Genomic DNA, 18,768 nt, shown 5'->3' on the forward strand with positions numbered 1-18,768 from the left:
GATTTTGTGAGGTTTTTTTTGGTTTTTTTTTTAGGGCCCCACCTGCAGCATATGGAAGTTCCCAGGCTAGGAGGGGTTGAATCAGAGCTGCAGCTGAAAGCCTACATCACAGCCACAGCAATGGAGGATCCAAGCTGCATCCTCGACCTACACTACAGCTCATGGCAACTCTGGATCCTTAACCCTCTGAGGGAGGCCAGGGATCGAACCGCATCCTCATGGATACTAGTCAGGTTTGTGACCTACTGAGCCACAACAGGAACTTTCATGAGTTTATTTTTAAATTAGTAAATATCTTTAAATTTCCTCAGTTTGGGTTTTTCATGTGATAAATATCAATTGACATTACCCCCATAAGCAAAAGCTCTTTGGGGTCTTCGTTAATTTTTAAGAGTGTAAGGGAGTCCCGAAACCAAATAGTTGGAGGAGCAGTGACTTCAAACTGCAGACTGAACTTTCCCTTTTCTTTCTTTTTCTTTTTTTTTAAAAGAGGAGAGAATAGTTCATTGAAATGCTAGGTCATAGAGTGTGTGCTTATTTCGAAATGCTAAATTGCTTCTCAAAGTGATTGTACTAGTATATGTTACCAGCATCAGTCTCCTTTAATATATATCCTCTCTAACAGGTGGTGTTGCGTTGCTTTATTTATTTATTTATTATGGCTAAGTGATGAGTGTGAAATGATATCCTATTCTTGGTCTTTTTTGTGCTCCCTGACCATTGGTAAAGATACACTTTTTTTCATAGTTTTTCTAGTCTTGTGGATTTTGTTGTTGTTATTCTGTGAATGCCTGTTGGTACCTTTTACCTGTTTTCCAGTGGTTTGTCTGGTTGTTTTTTTGTTTTGTTTTGTTTTTTTGGCTGATGTATAGTTGCTTAATGTGTTTTGGATGTTAATCCTCACCTGTTTGGCGTATTCTAAATACTCTTTGGCTCGTCCTTTTATGATATCTTTTGTTTAACAAGATTCTTTATTTAAATGTAAGAAAATTTATTCTTTTATGATTAGTGCTTTTTGGTTAAATTCTTCCTTATTGCCAAGGCCTTAATAATATTCTTCTATATTTGTCTCTACAAATTTTAAAGTTGGGGCCTTGTAAATCTTTTATTTGCTTGAAATTGACTTGTTTGCTGTGTAGGGATCCAGTTTCATGTTTTACTTAAGATACACAATTATTTCAGCATTACTTGTTAAAATTCATCCTTTCCCCAGTGGTTTACAGTACCAGCTGTCAACATATTAATTTCCATGTGTGTGGGTGTGTTACTGTCTCTTTGTTCCATTGTTGTATTTGTCTCCCTATGTCCATAACTCTCTGTCTTAATGATTTTTCTTTTTTATTTGTTTGAGAGGGCAGCTATCTCTTCCTTGTTCCTCAAGAGAAATGTAAGCTTTTCTTGGTCCTTTGCTATTCTTTAGTAGAAATTCTAGAATCTGGTATTGGAATTTTGATTGAAATTGCATTCAGTTTCTAGTTTATTTGGGGAATAACTGACACCTTTAACTATTGATCTATCTGAGCATGTTATGCTACTCCAGTTTTAATAAAGTTCCATAATTTCTCAAATCTTGTACATTTACTAAGCTTAAGTAGTAAGCTGTTTCTACTAGCAGTAGTTATTTTTTATATGTTTTCATAAGTTGCATTTTCTAACTTGTATGTACAGTCATTATTGGTTATGTTAATTTTACACAGCAACTTTCCTAAACTTCAGTTCTAATAATTGAGGATTTTTTTGTGTTTTCTTTTTAGATGATCATAATCCATAAAGTTTGACTTAAATCCATTTTCAATCTTAATATCTGTTATTTATTTTCATTATCTTAATGTGCAGTTTAGGAAATGCAGCACAACATTGACTAAATGTTGTCTTATAGATATCTTTGCCTTGTTTTTGAATTTAAAAGAATTCAAAACATTTTAAAATTTGCACCATTAAATGTATTGCCATTTTTCTGTGTAGATTTTCTACACAGAAGAGATTATGTAGTAATGGCTAGATATTAAATTTTATTGAATTTTTTTTGCATTTGTTAATATTGACTTTCACTTTAGTGGAATGGATTTTTATATAGTTGGGTGTGGTTTGCTAAATGGTATTTAAATTTTTATGTACTCGATTTCTTCCAGCCATGTTGCATATTCTGTTTGAAAAGAAGGCAAATATACCATTTTTTTGATCATCCTTCATACTTAACACAGAACTCAGAGATGTTTAATGAGTATTTGAATCATAAGTGTTCCTGAGTAGAATATTTGCCCTAAAAACTAAAACCACCATAAAGTGGTCAGGTTAAACATTTTGCTTTTAATTTGGAAAGTGTCTCATAGAATCCTATCATTTTAGTTGGAAAAGTATTTATTGAATGATTGTGGTCATGGGAAAAGGATTGGATTAGAACTTGGACTTGGGCTCCTTAAAACCTATGAAATTTTAAGCAAATGGCTCAAGTTTTCCTAGCCTCTGTCATTTCATCTGCAAAACGGAGACAGAGGAGTTCCCGTCATGGCACAGTGGTTAACGAATCCGACTAGGAGCCATGAGTTGTGGGTTCTATCCCTGGCCTTGCTCAGTGGGTTAAGGATCTGGCGTTGCCGTGAGCTGTGGTGTAGGTCGTAGACGAGGCTTGGACCCCGCGCTGCTGTGGCTCTGGTGTAGGCCGGTGGCTACAATTACGATTCGACCCCTAGCCTGGGAACCTCCAAATATTACGGGGACAGTAATATTTGCTATGCTTGTTTCACAAGGTTCTTGTGATAATTAAAGGGAGAACATGAATGTGTTAGGAAAAAACAGTGTGCTGAATCTAAAATAACTTGTTCATTGTTCTGAAAATAAATCCCAGTATATTTTCCTGAGCTATAAAATGGAGATACTTTCTCACTTGTCAGTTACCTGTCAGGATTGTCATGAGGATCAACCCAGCTGATGAAAGTGTAGATTGTAAAGTCTTTTGGGAGTTTGAGTTTATGGATTGTTGTTTTTAATACTCATATGAGAGGAGAGAGCATAAACGTTCTGCTTAAAGTATCCTTTGTCCTACCATAGTTCTCAAGTACCATGATTGGATGGCATATAGCATTGAAGGCAAGAATTCTCTTGAACTCTTCCATAATCCCAGATGACTGCTACTTTTAGAAAGAGATGTTTGCAAAGTTAGCTCTTGGTTGGCATCTGTGAACTTGAGTGATGTTTTCCTATACTGATATAGAACTTTAACAGTAAGTGATAAAAGAGTGGTTCACTGCACTTAAAACTGTTTATACAAACAATGTTGAACACCTGCCTTCCTTCTCGGAGTCAGGAATATGACCAGCCTCCAATAAAAACCTTGACCACTGAGTCTCGTGAGCTTCGTTGGTAGATGCCATTAGACAGACCTGTCACTGTTAGGTTGCTGGAGGAATTAAGCACATCCTCCTATATGACTCCACCTGGAAAGGAATTGTGGAAGTGCCTGATCTTTTACAGTTTTTCCTCTCTCTGATTTTGCTCTGTATCCCTTGCTGTAATAGATAGTAGCCATAAGTATAACTCTATGTCGAGGTTGCCAGTTTTTCTAGCAAATCACTGAGTCCAGGGCTGGTCTTGGTGACCCCTGGCTCTTATGATGACAGTATTCGGAACCTTCCCAAAATTCAAGTTCTGAGATAACCTGCCTGGAACCAACCTTGCTGGCAGACCTTTCTAAGGATAGCAGTCTCAAGTCAATATTTACATTTTCTTCACTGCCTTCCTATGACATTTGTGCAATTTGTTATTTGCTAGGAAGCCAAATCAAGCAGGATTTTGATGAAATATGTGTGACAAGTTGAAGGGCAAATCTTGAACTGTTAAAAAATTTTACAAGAGCCAGGAGGCAGTGAATTTAACAAAAGTGGTTTGTTCTCATTTTGTTTTGGTTTGGTTTTTGGCAGATTATTTATGCACAGTTCTTCTGTTAATATTTGTGCAGTATTTGGTAATACTAATAAAATTTGTTTTGAAAATCATAAAGTGACAGCATTCCTCTGTGGTGCAGTGGGTTAAAGATCTAGCATTGCCCCAGTTGTGGCTTGGAGTCGATCCCTGGCCCAGGAACTTCCATGTGCCATGGGTGAAGCCAAAAAAGAAAAAAAGTAAATTAATTAGGAAAAGAAAGTCATAAGTGAATTTGCTCATGGTTTATCTTCATTATATGTTAAATGTTTCCTAACCATTGTTCTTTGAATAGTAGTTGTTATAAATGATAGGATTCTAGTAGGTTGTATGGAGGCATAAGGTTCTCTGTGAAAATGGTATTTAAAGTTAAGCTATGTGATTATTCATGGTATTTTGCAAGAGCCTTGGCAGTATTATGTATTTTAAGAATTGAAAACACCCTGTTTTCCAGCCGCCTCCAAAACTTGATGTCATTTTGCCCAAAAGTTTAAAAAAATGCCAACTCTTAGTTGTTGTTGCTTGTGACCACCCTTTCACAGTAGAGTAGCATTAAGTACCACTTTGAGATTTTACTACCCCTTCCAAGGTCTTTGCTGTCTTAGTTTCCACAGCCATAGTGTGTTGTTTTGTTTTTCAATTTGCTTTCTTAAGTTTCCACAGCCATAGTGTGTTGTTTTGTTTTTCAATTTGTTTTCTTAAGTCAACTGGAAAATTGCGTGAATTTTAAGATGGCAGTACAATCTCCAGTTTTTAATAAGATTCAGATACAGTACAGTTATTTTGATGACCTTTGTTTATTCCAGGAGGCCATTTACTGTATTGTAAATATTCATTGTTCCTTTGTACTTTTGGACATAGATTATTGTGCTTTATAGTCATAGTTAGCCAAAGGTAAGAGTTGAGAACCTAGTTTCCTGTGGCTATTTGAATAAGAATGGATGTCTGAGAGTTTTGAGCGGCTAGCAGCCCTATCTTCCATCTGAGCTTTTCCCACTCAACCTCTTTCTACCAATAAGAAGTCACCTATAACAAACAAAACTCCCCAGTTAGCATCCCCTGCACTCGAAATTGTCATGTGGAACATAATCCCAAATTGAAGAGAATGACAAATGACACACTGGTGTATGTGTGGAAATAGAGTTTTATGTTTAGATGTTTGATAAACTTCAATGTTTCTAATGGCTTCCCTCTTCTTTTCCCCAACTGAATGTAAAATCTTTGAGACAGTATTCTGCCTTATTTTCTTTCCGTTTATCACAGAGTTTTGGACTTTGATAGATTTACAGAAAGTATATAGATTTTCAGAAAGTATTTAGTTGATTGGGGATAGATTAATTCAGTTGCTTTGTACCAGTTTTTGATACTATAAAAAATATTTTCTTTTCCAAATTTATATCTTAAAGTACATATTTTTTTAAAGAAACTATATTAAGTCCTTTGTGAGTACTATATTTAAGTATCTGTGCAACATGTGTTCAAGTTGTGTGAATATTATTTCCTATTTATGGTGTTTGGCATATGGTTGTATTTAGACTTATAACACTTTAAAAGCTTTATTATTTTTAAGTAGTGATTGAATTCTGTTGTGTATGGTCATTGGATTCTATTTTTTCTGTTGTCACTATCAGTGGAACATAGGACAGTCCAATTCTTAGTCATGAACATGCTATTTGTGGTTTAAATTTTTGAAAAGATAATTTCTGTATTTTTATTTTTCAGAACATCTTAGCAGAACCATCAAAGTCTAGTGGAAGTATGGTTCGCCATTCCTCATCTCCATATGTAGTATATCCACCCGATAAGCCTTTCCTTAACAGTGATCTACGACGCTCCCCAAATAAGCCTACATTTGCCTATCCGGAAAGCAACAGCAGAGGTAATAGAGCCTAACAAAATAGATGTGGGTTTTGCATGTGTTTGCTCACTGATAAAACCTCTTAATTGTGTCTTCCATTTAAAATTAGAGGAGAGGAGTTCCAGTCGTGGCTCAGTGGTTAACAAATCCGACTAGGAATCATGGGGTTGCCGGTTCGATCCCTGGCCTTGCTTAGTGGGTTAAGGATCCGGCATTGTCGTGAGCTGTGGTGTAGGTCGCAGATGCGGCTCGGATCCTGCGTTGCTGTGGCTGTGGTGTAGGCCGGCAGCTACAGCTCCAATTCAACCCCTAGCCTGGGAACCTCCATATGCTGCAGGAGCGGCCCAAGAAATGGCAACAAAAAAAATAAAAATAAAAAAAGACGTAAAATTAGAGGAGAATATATTTCCCCCTTCCTGTTTTTAACCTCTTCAAAACATGCCTTTCTTTTGTTGTTTATTAAACGTCATCATCTACCAGATCCTCGAAACTAAATTACTTTTAAGTCATTTGGGACTGCTCTGTCATTTCCAGCATCGTTCAGGAACCAAGACTTGTGTTTTTCTTCTGAAATATCCCAAAAACGTATTGGTTCTGTTTGTCTTTTCATTCTCATTGATTTGGTTCAGGCTCTCATCATCTCTTGCATAGGTAATGTGGTGCACTCCTAACCAATTTCTCCGCCCTTAGTCTCCCTCTCGTCCTCATTTAACAGTATTGCTGCCATTTTCTGTTAGTCATCATCTCTTCCACTTTAGTGTTTCAGCACCTTTCTATGGCTTAAATTACAAAGTCTTTGATTTTTTTATAGCCTAGGTTCCACCTGCTTTACCAGCCTTATCCCCCTAGCCACTCTTCCATCCTTTCTTACCTACACATCCTTTGCTCTGGCTTCTTTGAAACGTATTTGTTCCGGAAATGAAACTTGTCATCTCTATTAGTTTGCTTGCTGTTGGAACAGACTGCCAAAAAACTTGGCAGCTTTAAATAACCCAAATGTATTCACCATTTCTGTAGGTCAAAAATTTGGGCAGGGTCCTCTATTTGGGGTCTTACAAGACTGAAATCACAGTGTTCCTTACTAGAGAGTCAAGGGAGGAGGTGTCTACTGTTAGCTCATTCAGATTCTTGGCCAAGTTCAGTTCCTTGTGGTTGTTGAACTTGTGGTTCCACTGTTTTGCTGACTTTCAGTCCGAGCTAGTCTTTGTTCCTAGATGCTGTCTGCATTCTTTCTCATGCTTTTCTTGTGGTCCCCTACAAGTATTGGTGGGTCACGTCTTCTCTCATGTTTCAAATCTCTTGGACTTCTATTGCTGCATCTTTCTAATTACAGCCAGGGAAAATTGTCAGCTCTTAAGGGCTCATGTGTTTAGTTAGACTGAGCCCACTGAAATAATCAGAAACATTCTCTCTCTGTTAAGGTCCATAGCTTTAATTACATCTCCCAAAGTCCTTCTTGCCATATAACAGGTATTCAGGGATTCTAGGATTAGGACACAGGCATCTCCGGGGGTTTGTTCTATGTACCACACCAGCCATATCAATTTTACAAGCATTTCTCATGCTCTACCCTCTTATTAAAGTTTTTCGGTTGTAGAATTACACTCTTTTTCTAAAGGCTGGATTATATATTATTTCTTCTGAGAAGTCTCCCTTTCTACCAGCTTCCTCAACACATAAACTCTCTCTGCTCTTCTCAAATGTCTCTTCCAAGCTCCCTTGCTCCTCTGGTCACACCTCATAGGCTTCAATTTATTGTCTGGGAGAGGGGGAAGTGGTTTCTGTGTCTCTCCATATTGAAGATAGATATCATTGGATTGATACCAGAAACACTGTAAAAGTATAATGGATCATAATGCTTATCCCATGTTCTGTAGGAAGCTTGGTCTTCACTGTTTTCTACATTATTATTTCTCTTGTTTACATTCTTCTTTCTATGCTTCCGCCCTCATATTCCTTAAAACCACTAGCTACTCACAAGCAGAATTTAGCTTATATTGCTAACTAATAAACGTTTGATGACTCTGAATAAATCTGCCCCATTTAATTTTTCTTACTCTTAGATTCTTTTTAAAATTTGCTTTTACTTTTTAAAAAATTTCTTTGGTTATAAGGATCAGAACTAGATGTAGTAGGATTAATATCTAATTCTTAGACTTTGTATTCCTGCTAGAACTCCTGCATATTTGTGTGTGTGTGCTTATTTTTTTTTTTTAGTAAAAAAATTAGTAAAACTTAACTGGTTTTTGTTCCACTGTGGGTTTCTGTTATTTATCTTTGGGTTTTTAACCTATGTTATTTGAAAGTTATCCAGCTTTTGTTATTTTTCTACATTGCCAAAAGTCTGTAACTGTTATATTGTGATGAGTAGCACTTTATCGATTGTTTTATTAACCATTAAACTAATTTGCATTTTATCATCATCTTTGAGGTACAGTTAGCTTATAAATAAGGTGTTTCTAGTTAGAAAATTGAGTATCAATTACTGAAATTCTTAAAAGACACTAGACCTCAGGTTAAATTGATTTCAGCAACCATTTTCAAGGCCCTTTTATGGGCTAGGATGTACACTGGTAGCTATACTTGGGTATTGTTATATACCTAATATTTTACTATATAGTCAGTCCACAGTTTACAAAACAGTTATTCTGAGATTGATTTTTAAAAATTTGCAATGCATTTCCTACTTGGAAACAAACAAAAGGACTCCTAAACTAACTTACAAATGCCTGTATAATTCATATGTGGCTAAAATATAACACTCTTAGCTAGAGAATCATTGGTAAATATAATTGCCACAATAGTAATAATTAAACTTTTAAAAAAATGAAAGGAATGAAATGCAGTAGTAATCCAGACAAAGCAAATATATTTTCATTTACTCCTCACAGAAAAATTGTATAAGATAGGTATATTCATAATTTACTGATGAAGGAGCTTCCATCGTGGCACAGCGGAAGCGAATCTGACTAGGAACCATGAGGTTGTGGGTTTGATCCCTGGCCTCTCTCAGTGGATTAAGGATCCTGTGTGGCTGTGGCTGTGGCTGGCAGCTATAGCTCCATTAGACCCCTAGCCTGGGAACCTCCATATGTCATGGGTGCAGCCCTAAAAAGCAAAAAAAAAAACAAAAAACAAAAAAAAACAAACAGAAAAAAACCCTTAATTTACTGATGAAGAAACACCTCTAAATGATTACTTTAACATATGCAATATCAAAACTATTTTCTCTTCCCACATTTTCCTTTGCTCAGTAAACTCTCAAGTTTTTACCGAAAGGAGGCTTGTTTTTAATACGTACTTGGTATGGTAAACTTCTTTAAATACCTAGTAAATTTTTTTTTTTTTCTCACTAATACTTTAGAGGGGGGAACTTGTTACTCTTTTCTAGCTTAGTTATGGTTTAATGTATTTTTGTTACTAAATTACCATTTCACTTTGCTATCTGAAACTCACTTTGAAAATATAATTTGATTAATGCTATGGAAAGAGATAATTGTCCTTGTAATTCTTGCATTCATTTTGAACTTAAGTTAGAAAAGAAAGGAGCAAGAAATTTGAAATTATTACTGCCTTCAAAAAATATATTAATGTATTTAGAGAGCCCTTTTAAAAAATGCTAACATCATTACAAAGACTTTGAGCTTTATAACTCATAGCTCATTATTTGTTCAGTACATTTCAGATGATAGAAACGTGAAGAATGGCTTGGATGTTTGAAGCAAGGTGGCAGTTTTCCTAGGCCAGTGCTTTTCAACCTTTCATAGACTATAGTACATATGGAAAATGAAATGGTAATATATGTATGGTATGCTGAGATAAACTGGTGGGGTTGCTGGCAACTAGTCTGGGGTCTTTTACTGTCCCAAGCTGCTGTTTATCCCCCAAAGAGCTGAGAGTGAAAACATCTTGACATTATCTATTATAAGTCTCTATTGGAAAGCTCAGTGGCATTGTGACCAATGAGGAGAGTCGAGTTTATAACGCTTATGTTAGGTATTGATAGTAATTTACTGCCCATGTGTTCTTCTAAAATGTCAGATCTCAAACTTTGTTGATCCAGGAAACCCATTCCGTGTGTATATACATATTTTGATGGAGAGTATTTTCCATATTTAAAAAACATACTACATACAAAGAGTAACATTGTTTTATTTTGCACTTTGTAAATCCTGTCTTTCTGTCTTAATAGAAGACAGCTTGATTCTAGTATCTGTTTTTGCATTCGATTTGTGAAGATAAGTTGTTTTGATGTATGTGGAAAAAGAAGTCTGGCCTTACACGGATAGGCATTTGGAAAGGAGTAGAACTTTAACAGCCTTTCCAACAATTTATGGGTATCCACCTTTGATTCTCTATCACCACGTGGCTGATATGTTCTTTTTAATATTTAGTTGCAGTGTGGAATCTGAAAACATTAGTGAGTTTTTTATACTCTGGGACCTCAAGACCACCTATGTGGTTACAGATTAACGAGGATTTAGGATTCAGCAGTGGTTGTAATTACAACTGTGGTTTATTGTAGTGGAATCTGGAGACATCCAGATGCAGGCTTCCCAAGTTCTTTCTCATGGTGGTCACATAAAACTCACTACTCTCCTAAGCAATAAACTGCACAACGTGTGTGCAGTGTTTCTGCCCAGGAAAGCCCTTTTAACTCTCGGAGACACAGGTTTTTATTTGGAGTTGGTCACACAAACACTTTTTGCCCACTTAATCAAGATATTTCTCATAAAACACATTGTTTACACAGTCTAGGCAGACTTGTGCAGTAGGATTCAATGCCCTAGTCATATAAAGCAACCCTATCAATCAGTAACATAGAGAACATTCCAAAAGCCAATTCCCAGAAGTTAGTCAAGGTTCAGCCCTCTAAACTTTCTTTTTCTTTTTTTAAGCACTATTCCATTGAAATTCATTTGTTTGTTTTGAACTTTGAATGGCTCCTTTACCCATGCATGATTTTTTAAATTATACCGACTTATACACACTCCTGAAAATTGATATCTCACTAAACAGTATCAAAAAATTACATTCGTTAATATCACTCATCTCAATAGAAGAAAATCTTTATATTGAGAAACTATAAAGTTCACAGAACAGATAACATATTTTTTGGAAATTTTAGTTTACCTTTGAATTTTATCATTGACAACAGTTATTGTCAGATCTTTGAAGGCTCATGTCATCTGAGAAATTCAAGATAAGCTCATTCTTTTTAGCAAATGACTACTAAAATATCTTAAGCCTGAATAGTCATAGTTTAACATAAGTTCTTTCAAGTAAAAATGGTGTTCCTTTGAAGGAAATGGTTTTGGTTTAGTTCACTGTGCAAACATTTGTATATCAAGACCATTATTCTTTAGTGTGTACTTTACAGATGCATTCTTCCCATTTTGTTGCACAATATTAAGTAGATGTGAACTCAAGGTTTGCGATTTGATGATTTTTACTGCTTCATTGGGGACAGCAAACAAGTAGCTTTGTTTTTTCTTACTAGTAGTGTGTGGCAGGGAAGAGTCCAATGCCAGAATTATGGTTTAATGCCACTGTCTTGATTTGCCCTAAAATCAGCAATTTTACCCCAGCATTGCTCTTGCATCATCTTTGCAAATGTCAACACAGTGGAAAGAGTAATTAAAATCTTAGACATATGAAGAAAGTAGTATTGAGCTCACAGGCCCTGGTGGTGAGCTCTACCTCCCTACGGGCCATGCCCCATCCTTCAAGAAGCAGTGTAATAAAGAATATGATACATCTAGAGTAGTGTTTTGTTTATGTAAAAAAAATTTTTTAACCAAATACAGGAAGAGTAGATGGTAGCTTCTCTTTCCAGAATCTGGAAAATAGCTCCTTGAAAGCAAGGACTATCGGTTATTTTTATATTCTCTCTTTCGTCTTTACAGAGTGCCTTACACATCATATGTACTCCAAAAAAAGTTTGTTGAGCTGAAATTTAGGTCAGAAATTACTCTAAACTGAAGCAATGTCAGTTTAAGGAAAACTCAGGGTTTTGGGGGGGGGGGTTGGGGAGGTTTTTTTGGGGGGGTCTCCTTTGCCTGTGGGATAGAGAATAGGAGACTGATTAGGAGAGATTCATGCATATTTCAGTGTGGCAGTGAAGAAGATGGAGGTTTGAGTCCAAGGTTTCTGTTGTGGATGAAAGGTGGTGTGATTAAGACAGATTATAGGTAAAACAAAACATTTGAAGGAAGGATAATTTTGGCTCTGTCAGCTTTAAGAGCCTATGAGTTAGGCGGAGATGAACAGTAAGTACGTGAAAAAAAAGTGAAATGCGAAAGGGAATGCTGCACTAATGAACTTAGGCATCAACAAGGATACAGTAGTAGATGAATCTATGAGCGTGGAGGAAGGAAAGAATTTTGGAAAACTGCGGTATTTAAGCAGTGAGCTAACAAGTGCAAATATTCAGAAGGGTAAAGAGCTATCAAGACAGAAAAACACTATGGAAATTGAAGATGTGTACCAATGATCTGGGGTCCCCCCCCCCTTTCCTTTAACCTGCAGCAAACTTGTGCTAATATATTGTGATAAAAATATTCCAAGTAAGAGTTCCTGTTGTGGGTCAGCGGGTTAAAAATCTGACTAGTATCCAAGAGGATATGAGTTCGATCCCTGGCCTCGATCAGTGGGTTAAAAGATCCGGTATTACCATGAGCTCTGGTGTAGGTTGCAGATGCGGCACGGGACTGGCTTTGCTGCGGCTGGCAGCTGCAGCTGTGATTGAACCTCTAGCCTGGGAACTTAAATATGCCATGGGTACAGCCAAGAAAGAAAGAAAATGAGGTGATACTGAGATCTACTATGTTTAATACAACTCTGAATGGCAAACCGGGACTCAGAAGTAGTGAAAGTCTCCCATGCTTTCAGTGCTTCTAAATGTTATAAGAAAGTTTTTTTGGAGTTCCCGTCCTGGCTCAGCAGTTAGTGAACCTGACTAGCATCCACGAGGAAACAGGTTCAATCCCTGGCCTCGATCAGTGGGTTAAGGATCAGTGGGTTGCTGTGAGCTGCGGTGTAAGTCCAGACGTGGCTCGGGTCCTCTGTTGCTGTGACTGTGGCATAGGCCAGTGGCTACAGCTCCAGTTGGACCCCTAGCTTGGGAACCTCTATATGCCACGGGTGCGGCCCTAAAAAGACAAAAAGACCAAAAAAAAAGTTATAAGAAAGTTTCAAACTTTGCATGTTAGAATCACCTGAGGATCCTCTTGGATCCATACCTTTCATTCCAAATATTCTTTGGTATTTTTTGCTTGTTGCTGTTTGTATGGGGTGCATTCTAGGCATTGGGATTTTTTTTAAAGCTCACCAGGTAGTACGAAAGTGCAGTAAAGGTAGAGAATCACTGACTCTCTTAGGCAAAGAATGTGTTATAAATCACTAAGCTGTGATTTAATTTGCTAGGTAAAGTGAAAAGAGATTGCTGCCCTTAACCTTGTAAGTGATATTTTAAATTAATAATCATGGAGACTTCCTAGATATGATTATTGAAACATCTGAGTACCAGCCGTATACCACACATCATATGTAGCATTGGAGTTTCAGTTATGAATAATAGGTTGTGTCTTACCCCTACAGAGTTGACATTTCAGAGATCATTCAAGTTTAAGGAAAATCCGTTATCTTTTTTTTTCTTTTCTTTTTTTTGCTATGCCTGTGGCATGTGGAAGTTCCTAGGTGAGGGATCAAAACCACACCACAGCACTGACCCAAGTCACTGCAGTGACAACATCAGATCCTTAATCTACTGCACCAAAAGGGAACTCCCTCAGTATCTATCTTTGCTAAGTTCTCCAGAAGCATTTTACATTGTCATGCTCAACTAACCAAAATGTATTTCATTTTGAAATGTATGTTCAGGACTACTGCAGGTAAGGAGAATAAAAATTTTAAATCTAGTGTTTGCTTAGAGCATGATAATGTGAGAAAAAAGAATGTATACATGTATGTGTGACTGGGTCACCTTGCTGTGCAGTAGAAAATTGACAGAACATTGTAAATCAGCTATAATGGGAAAAAAATCATTATAAAAATTTTTTTAAAAATCTAGTGTTTGCTATGAAACGTTTATTTGTGAAAAAACAATTATATACAGAATTTACTATATTTCAGTATGTCACTTTTCTATCAGCATTTGAATTTGCTTCTTATTCTATAAATATACTTCCCACTTTATATGTTCCCAATATAGGAAGTTAAAAATCTCTGACTCTTTCATTTTTCATTTCTACATAGAATATGTTCCACTCAAGGGTCATTCTAGGTAATGTGGTTATTTGAACATAAATAATGCAGTGGTACATGACCTCATAGATATGAGAGCACTAGAAGGGGGAAAAAAACAAGAGCTTGCTCACTTTTCTAAGGAAAAAAAAAAGCTTAAGATCCATCATTTTGTCACCCAGAATGTTTTTTTACCTCAATAAAGCAGGCATGTCTGTAAGAAAAATAAGTATAAAACTAAAACGCTATGTCAAAATATAACTTAAAATGAAGATATAATGTAAATTAATCATCTGAATTAAGAAAATCTCCAATTAAAGTAAGTGGATGAAGTTAAAAGTTTGCCGTTAAATCTTACATGAGCTTCTTTTCATATAGAATCTCTTTGATGTAGACAATGCATTTGGGGTGTGTATGCATATACACTCATTTGCTTTTGTATTTTTAAATATATGTTCGCCATTGGTATAATAAGTCATTTTATAACTTTATGGTACTAGATTTATTTAATAAAAACTTAGAAAACAAAGAGCAGTTAATGAAAACTTAGCTGCAGGTGATAAAAACTCCCAATCTGAACCAGCTTTAGCAAAGAGAAATCTTTTTTCTTTTACACACATGCAAGGGAGGATTGAACAACCACGAAGAGAAAGGCAGATAGATACACAGGAGGACTTGAAAGAACATTTGAAACCACAGACTCAGTCATGGCCAGCATTTTCTCCCCATCTGTTTTCTGTTGTCCTTCTTCTAGCTAGCTAGCATTGGTTCTTTTTCAGATTCTTTTCCCTTATAGATTATCACAGAATACTGGGTAGAGTCCCCTGTGCTCTATAGCAGATTCCCTTTGGCCAGTCATTCCATATACCACAGTGACTTCTACTTTTTGGACCAGCATCCAAAAAATCCCGAGAAGAGAGCTCTTGTCTGGGCTTCAGTTGGGTGCCCTCTATGGGCCAGTCAGCCATGGTCAGATTTGTTAGAGGGAGCTAAAGGAAGACATCAGTTGTAGTTAGAGCCATGTTGAGGGAAGAGGAAATAACCAGGAAAACAGGTGTATAAGCCAGGTAGATAGTTTCAAAGATGCCCATACTTAATATAGTAAAATACAATAGTAAGGAAACAAAATTAGAAGGCATAAAATATCATGGGAAAAAAAATGAGATGACATTTATCAGGCATGATGACAAAAGTGATTATGTTTTTTTAAAAAAAAGGAAAAAAACCCTCAAAAGTCAATACATGCCTTTTAAGCCAAATAAAATGACATAGACTAAAAGTTGGCAAAGACAAACATAAAAAATAAAAAGGATGGATGGCAATATTACTGTCAGAGAGAAAAGGGTCAGAGATAAATATTAGCAGTTTCATATAATAATAAAAAATACCTGGCTTAAAAGCAGGAAAGAGAAATAACCTAGATGCTAGAAATATAATGAAAGTAAAGCCAAAAGCCTCAGGGACACTATTAGTCCAAATACAAATCTCAGGTATTAGGATACAGTGGGGAGAAGCTGGGATTTTAAATCTAGATAGCAACTGGAAACAAAGGCTTTGGGCCATGTGAAGCAGCTTCTGGAATAATCCTTCCTTTGGAAGCAAGTCTTAATTGGAGAAAAGGAACCAAACAGTTCAGCCCTCTGGCCTGGGAAGGGTGCTGTTGTGGAAGAGTCACCTGGTCACTGAGCATAGGCCAGTTGTGTGTGCTCCGTGAGGAGCATACATGAAGACTTGAATACACAGAGCTGTGCAGTGTTACTCAGTGGAAATTCTTAGTATTGTAATATCATTTAAAGAATAATGTGTGAGGGGAGTTCCTCACAGCAGCAGAGTGAAAAGAACATGGGATTAAAAGAAATAGATTAGGAGTTCCTGTCGTGGCGCAGCAGAAACGAATCCAACTACGAATCATGGTTAAGAACCAGACATAGTGTCCATGAGGATGTGGATTCGATCCCTGGCCTCACTCAGTGGAGTTAAGGAATCAGTGTTGCTTCAAGCTGCTGGTAACTCAGATCCTGCATAGCTGTGGCGTAGGTCTGCAGCTGCAGCTCTGATTCAACCCCTGGCCCAGGAACTTCCATATGCCACAGGTTCAGCCTAAGAATAATGTGTGAGAACGGGCTTTTATTAGAAGACTTTATCCATATAAAGGATGGCCTCACCCTGCCAACTAATAACAGGATTATAGAGCTATAAAAATAGAAAGTGTGGGAATTTCTGCTGTGGCTCATTGGGTTAAGAATCTGAACAGGTTCGTTCCCCATCATGGCACAGTGGGTTAAAAGATCCAGTGATGCCACAGCTTTAGTGTAGGTCGCATCTGTGACTCAGATTCAATCCATGGCCTGGGAACTTCCGTGTATCGTAAGTGTGGCCATAAAAAATTGGAAGTGTAGAACTGGTTCAGAACTAGACATTAGTGGAATAGAAAGTTCATAGACACGAGTATGTATAAGGATAGAGTTCTAGAAATACACCTAGATTGACATGGAAAAATACTTACTTGAATAAGTGTGATTTCAACTAGTGATGGAGTAATTCACTAACTTAAAAAACAAAAATCCAAAAGGATTTCAATTTTATAATTACTAAAATGCTTATAGTAATTATACTGAGATAGGATTATAGGTCATGTTTTAACTTTTCATTCCTTTTTTTTTTTTCTAAATTCTGCTTAATGTACATTTTTTCAGTGTTTTTTGTTTTTTTTTTTTGCAGAAGAAAATGGTAAAACTTTACACATTTAAATTTTTGGAATGCAGTCCTTAGAAGGAAATTAGTATGATCTTAAGCACTTTCATAATTACAAGAAAAGAATGAAAATACTCAACTGTAGTTAACACAAGAGAGTAGATCTTGGGTCCTTATCACAAGGAGAAATTTTATTGTATGTATTTGAGATGTGGATGTTAACTAAACCTACTGTATTAATTTGCCATATATGTAGGTCAGCACATCATGCTGTACATCTTACATTTATACATTCAGTGTATGTCAAGTATTTGTCAATTAGCTGGAAAAAATAAGCATTGATTCAAGTTTGTTAAGCAGTAGGGCTAAGAAAAGTGGAAGAAAAGAATTAATCCTTGACTTGTTTTTTGTTTTTGAAATAAAAAATGCTGAGGATTCCAAGGAACTTCTAAGATTCTAAAGATGCTAAGATTCTAAGGAAAGAACATAAGTCTGTTATTCAAAAAGTTAGAAATAAGGAGAATGTGGCAGGTGCCTATAGGGCTATTAAGTTCAGTTCTCTATTTTTGAGTGTCTTGGAGTTCCCTTCGTGGCACAGCAGAAATGAATTCGACCAGGAACCATGAGGTGGTGGGTTTGATCTCTGGCCTGGCTCAGTGAGTTAAAGATCCAGCGTTGCCGTGAGCTGTGGTGTAGATCGCAGACTCGGCTTGGATCCCGCGTTGCTGCAGCTGTGGCGTAGGCCAGTGGCTACAGCTCCAATTAGACCCCTAGCCTGGGAACCTCCATATGCCAAGGGTGCGGCCCTGAAAAGACAAAAAGCCTAAAAATATTTTTTAAAAAGTTTTGAGTGTCTTAATAAAATATTTTTAAACAAAGAAATGGGGGAGGGGATGATTAGAAAAAAAATTTTTTTTAAGTTGTGAAAGTCTTAGAAGTTTCCAGCATCAAGTAGTTTTAGGGAATAAGTTTTGAGAAATGTTTAAATAAAAAATCCCCATGATAAATTAGCCACTCCAGAATGCAGAAAAGGAAAGCATTTACTTTACCCTGGGTCTTTTGTTAATGCAGCATATTCCTGCCATATCACAGTTGTTAATGTATCAAACAGAAATGCAGTGTTCCAGCCAATTGCAATAACTAAATGCAAAAGTAAAATACTAGTAAAATCATATACTATTAAATATAATTTATGAAGGAATGCAAGAAATGTTTGCTATTATGAAGTTTTTAACAAAATACTCAGTGGTTCAAAAGAGGCAAACAAACAAAAACCCTCAAATGGCTCATAGTACTTTTCTCTTTTCCTTTACATTTGTTATCTATTAGTCCAGCTTTATCAAAGAATTACGGTTCCTATAAATACCAGTCTTATTTCTGGGCTCTTTTCCATTGATTTTGTGTGTGTGTATCTGTGTTTCACATCTGTGTTCTTTCCAGTGCAATCATACATGGCCTCATTGCATACCAGCAAGAATAAACTGACTCTATTATAAAATGTGTCAGTCTCCTGTTTGGGGCCTGTCATATCTTAGGCACTGAAAAACTTGGTAAATGAATGAATTATGTTAATAAATGGGAGTTTGTGCGTTGTTTTGAGTGAGAAGGCCCAGTTTTTAAAAGGTGTTAATTCTTCCTATTTATTGTTTATTTTACATGGTGTTTCATTTAAGTCATTGTTTAAGCAAAATGAATCTGAATATTTAGTTGGTAAGAATTTTGAAGTGTTTTTATTTAAAGATTTAGATAATGTGGGAGACTGGCAGTATTGATGTTTATATTCTAAAGCTTTAATAATTAAAATACTTGTGTTATATTAATGAAACCAAAGTAAAAGAAAGTCCTAAAACTGTCTGGGGTATCTGTGTAAATAATAATAATATCTGTATATATGTGCGTGAATTTGGTATATGATAGAAGTTGCCATTTGAAGTTCTTTCTTCAACACAAAAATACCTTTTATTTGACTTAAAGAATTAAATGTAAAAGTGTGTGAAGCTCTAGTAAAGGAAAATGCAAAGCTTATCTAATTTGGAGGTTACAGAAGAACT

At 36.3% G+C, this 18,768-nt stretch overlaps 1 protein-coding gene across 7 annotated transcripts in view; it reads left to right on the forward strand.

Annotated features, from left to right (window-relative positions):
• Positions 1-18,768, forward strand: part of CEP57 (centrosomal protein 57) — a 45,430-nt gene that overhangs the window by 3,804 nt on the left and 22,858 nt on the right. For all 7 annotated transcript variants that reach the window (XM_084975789.1, XM_021062689.2, XM_084975786.1 and 4 more), the window contains one exon: positions 5,644-5,800. Coding sequence is in view for 5 of the 7 variants with exons in the window: in XM_084975783.1 (XP_084831909.1) it covers positions 5,644-5,800 (157 nt within the window). In the remaining 2 variants the exon portion in view is untranslated. The remainder of the gene's footprint in view (positions 1-5,643; positions 5,801-18,768) is intronic.

This window comes from Sus scrofa, chromosome 9 (genome assembly GCF_054392235.1).
Source record: "Sus scrofa isolate SSC_HxYL_T2T_F1_AM1 chromosome 9, Sscrofa_HxYL_maternal_Yorkshire_Landrace_v2.0, whole genome shotgun sequence".
Classification (NCBI taxonomy): domain Eukaryota; kingdom Metazoa; phylum Chordata; class Mammalia; order Artiodactyla; family Suidae; genus Sus; species Sus scrofa.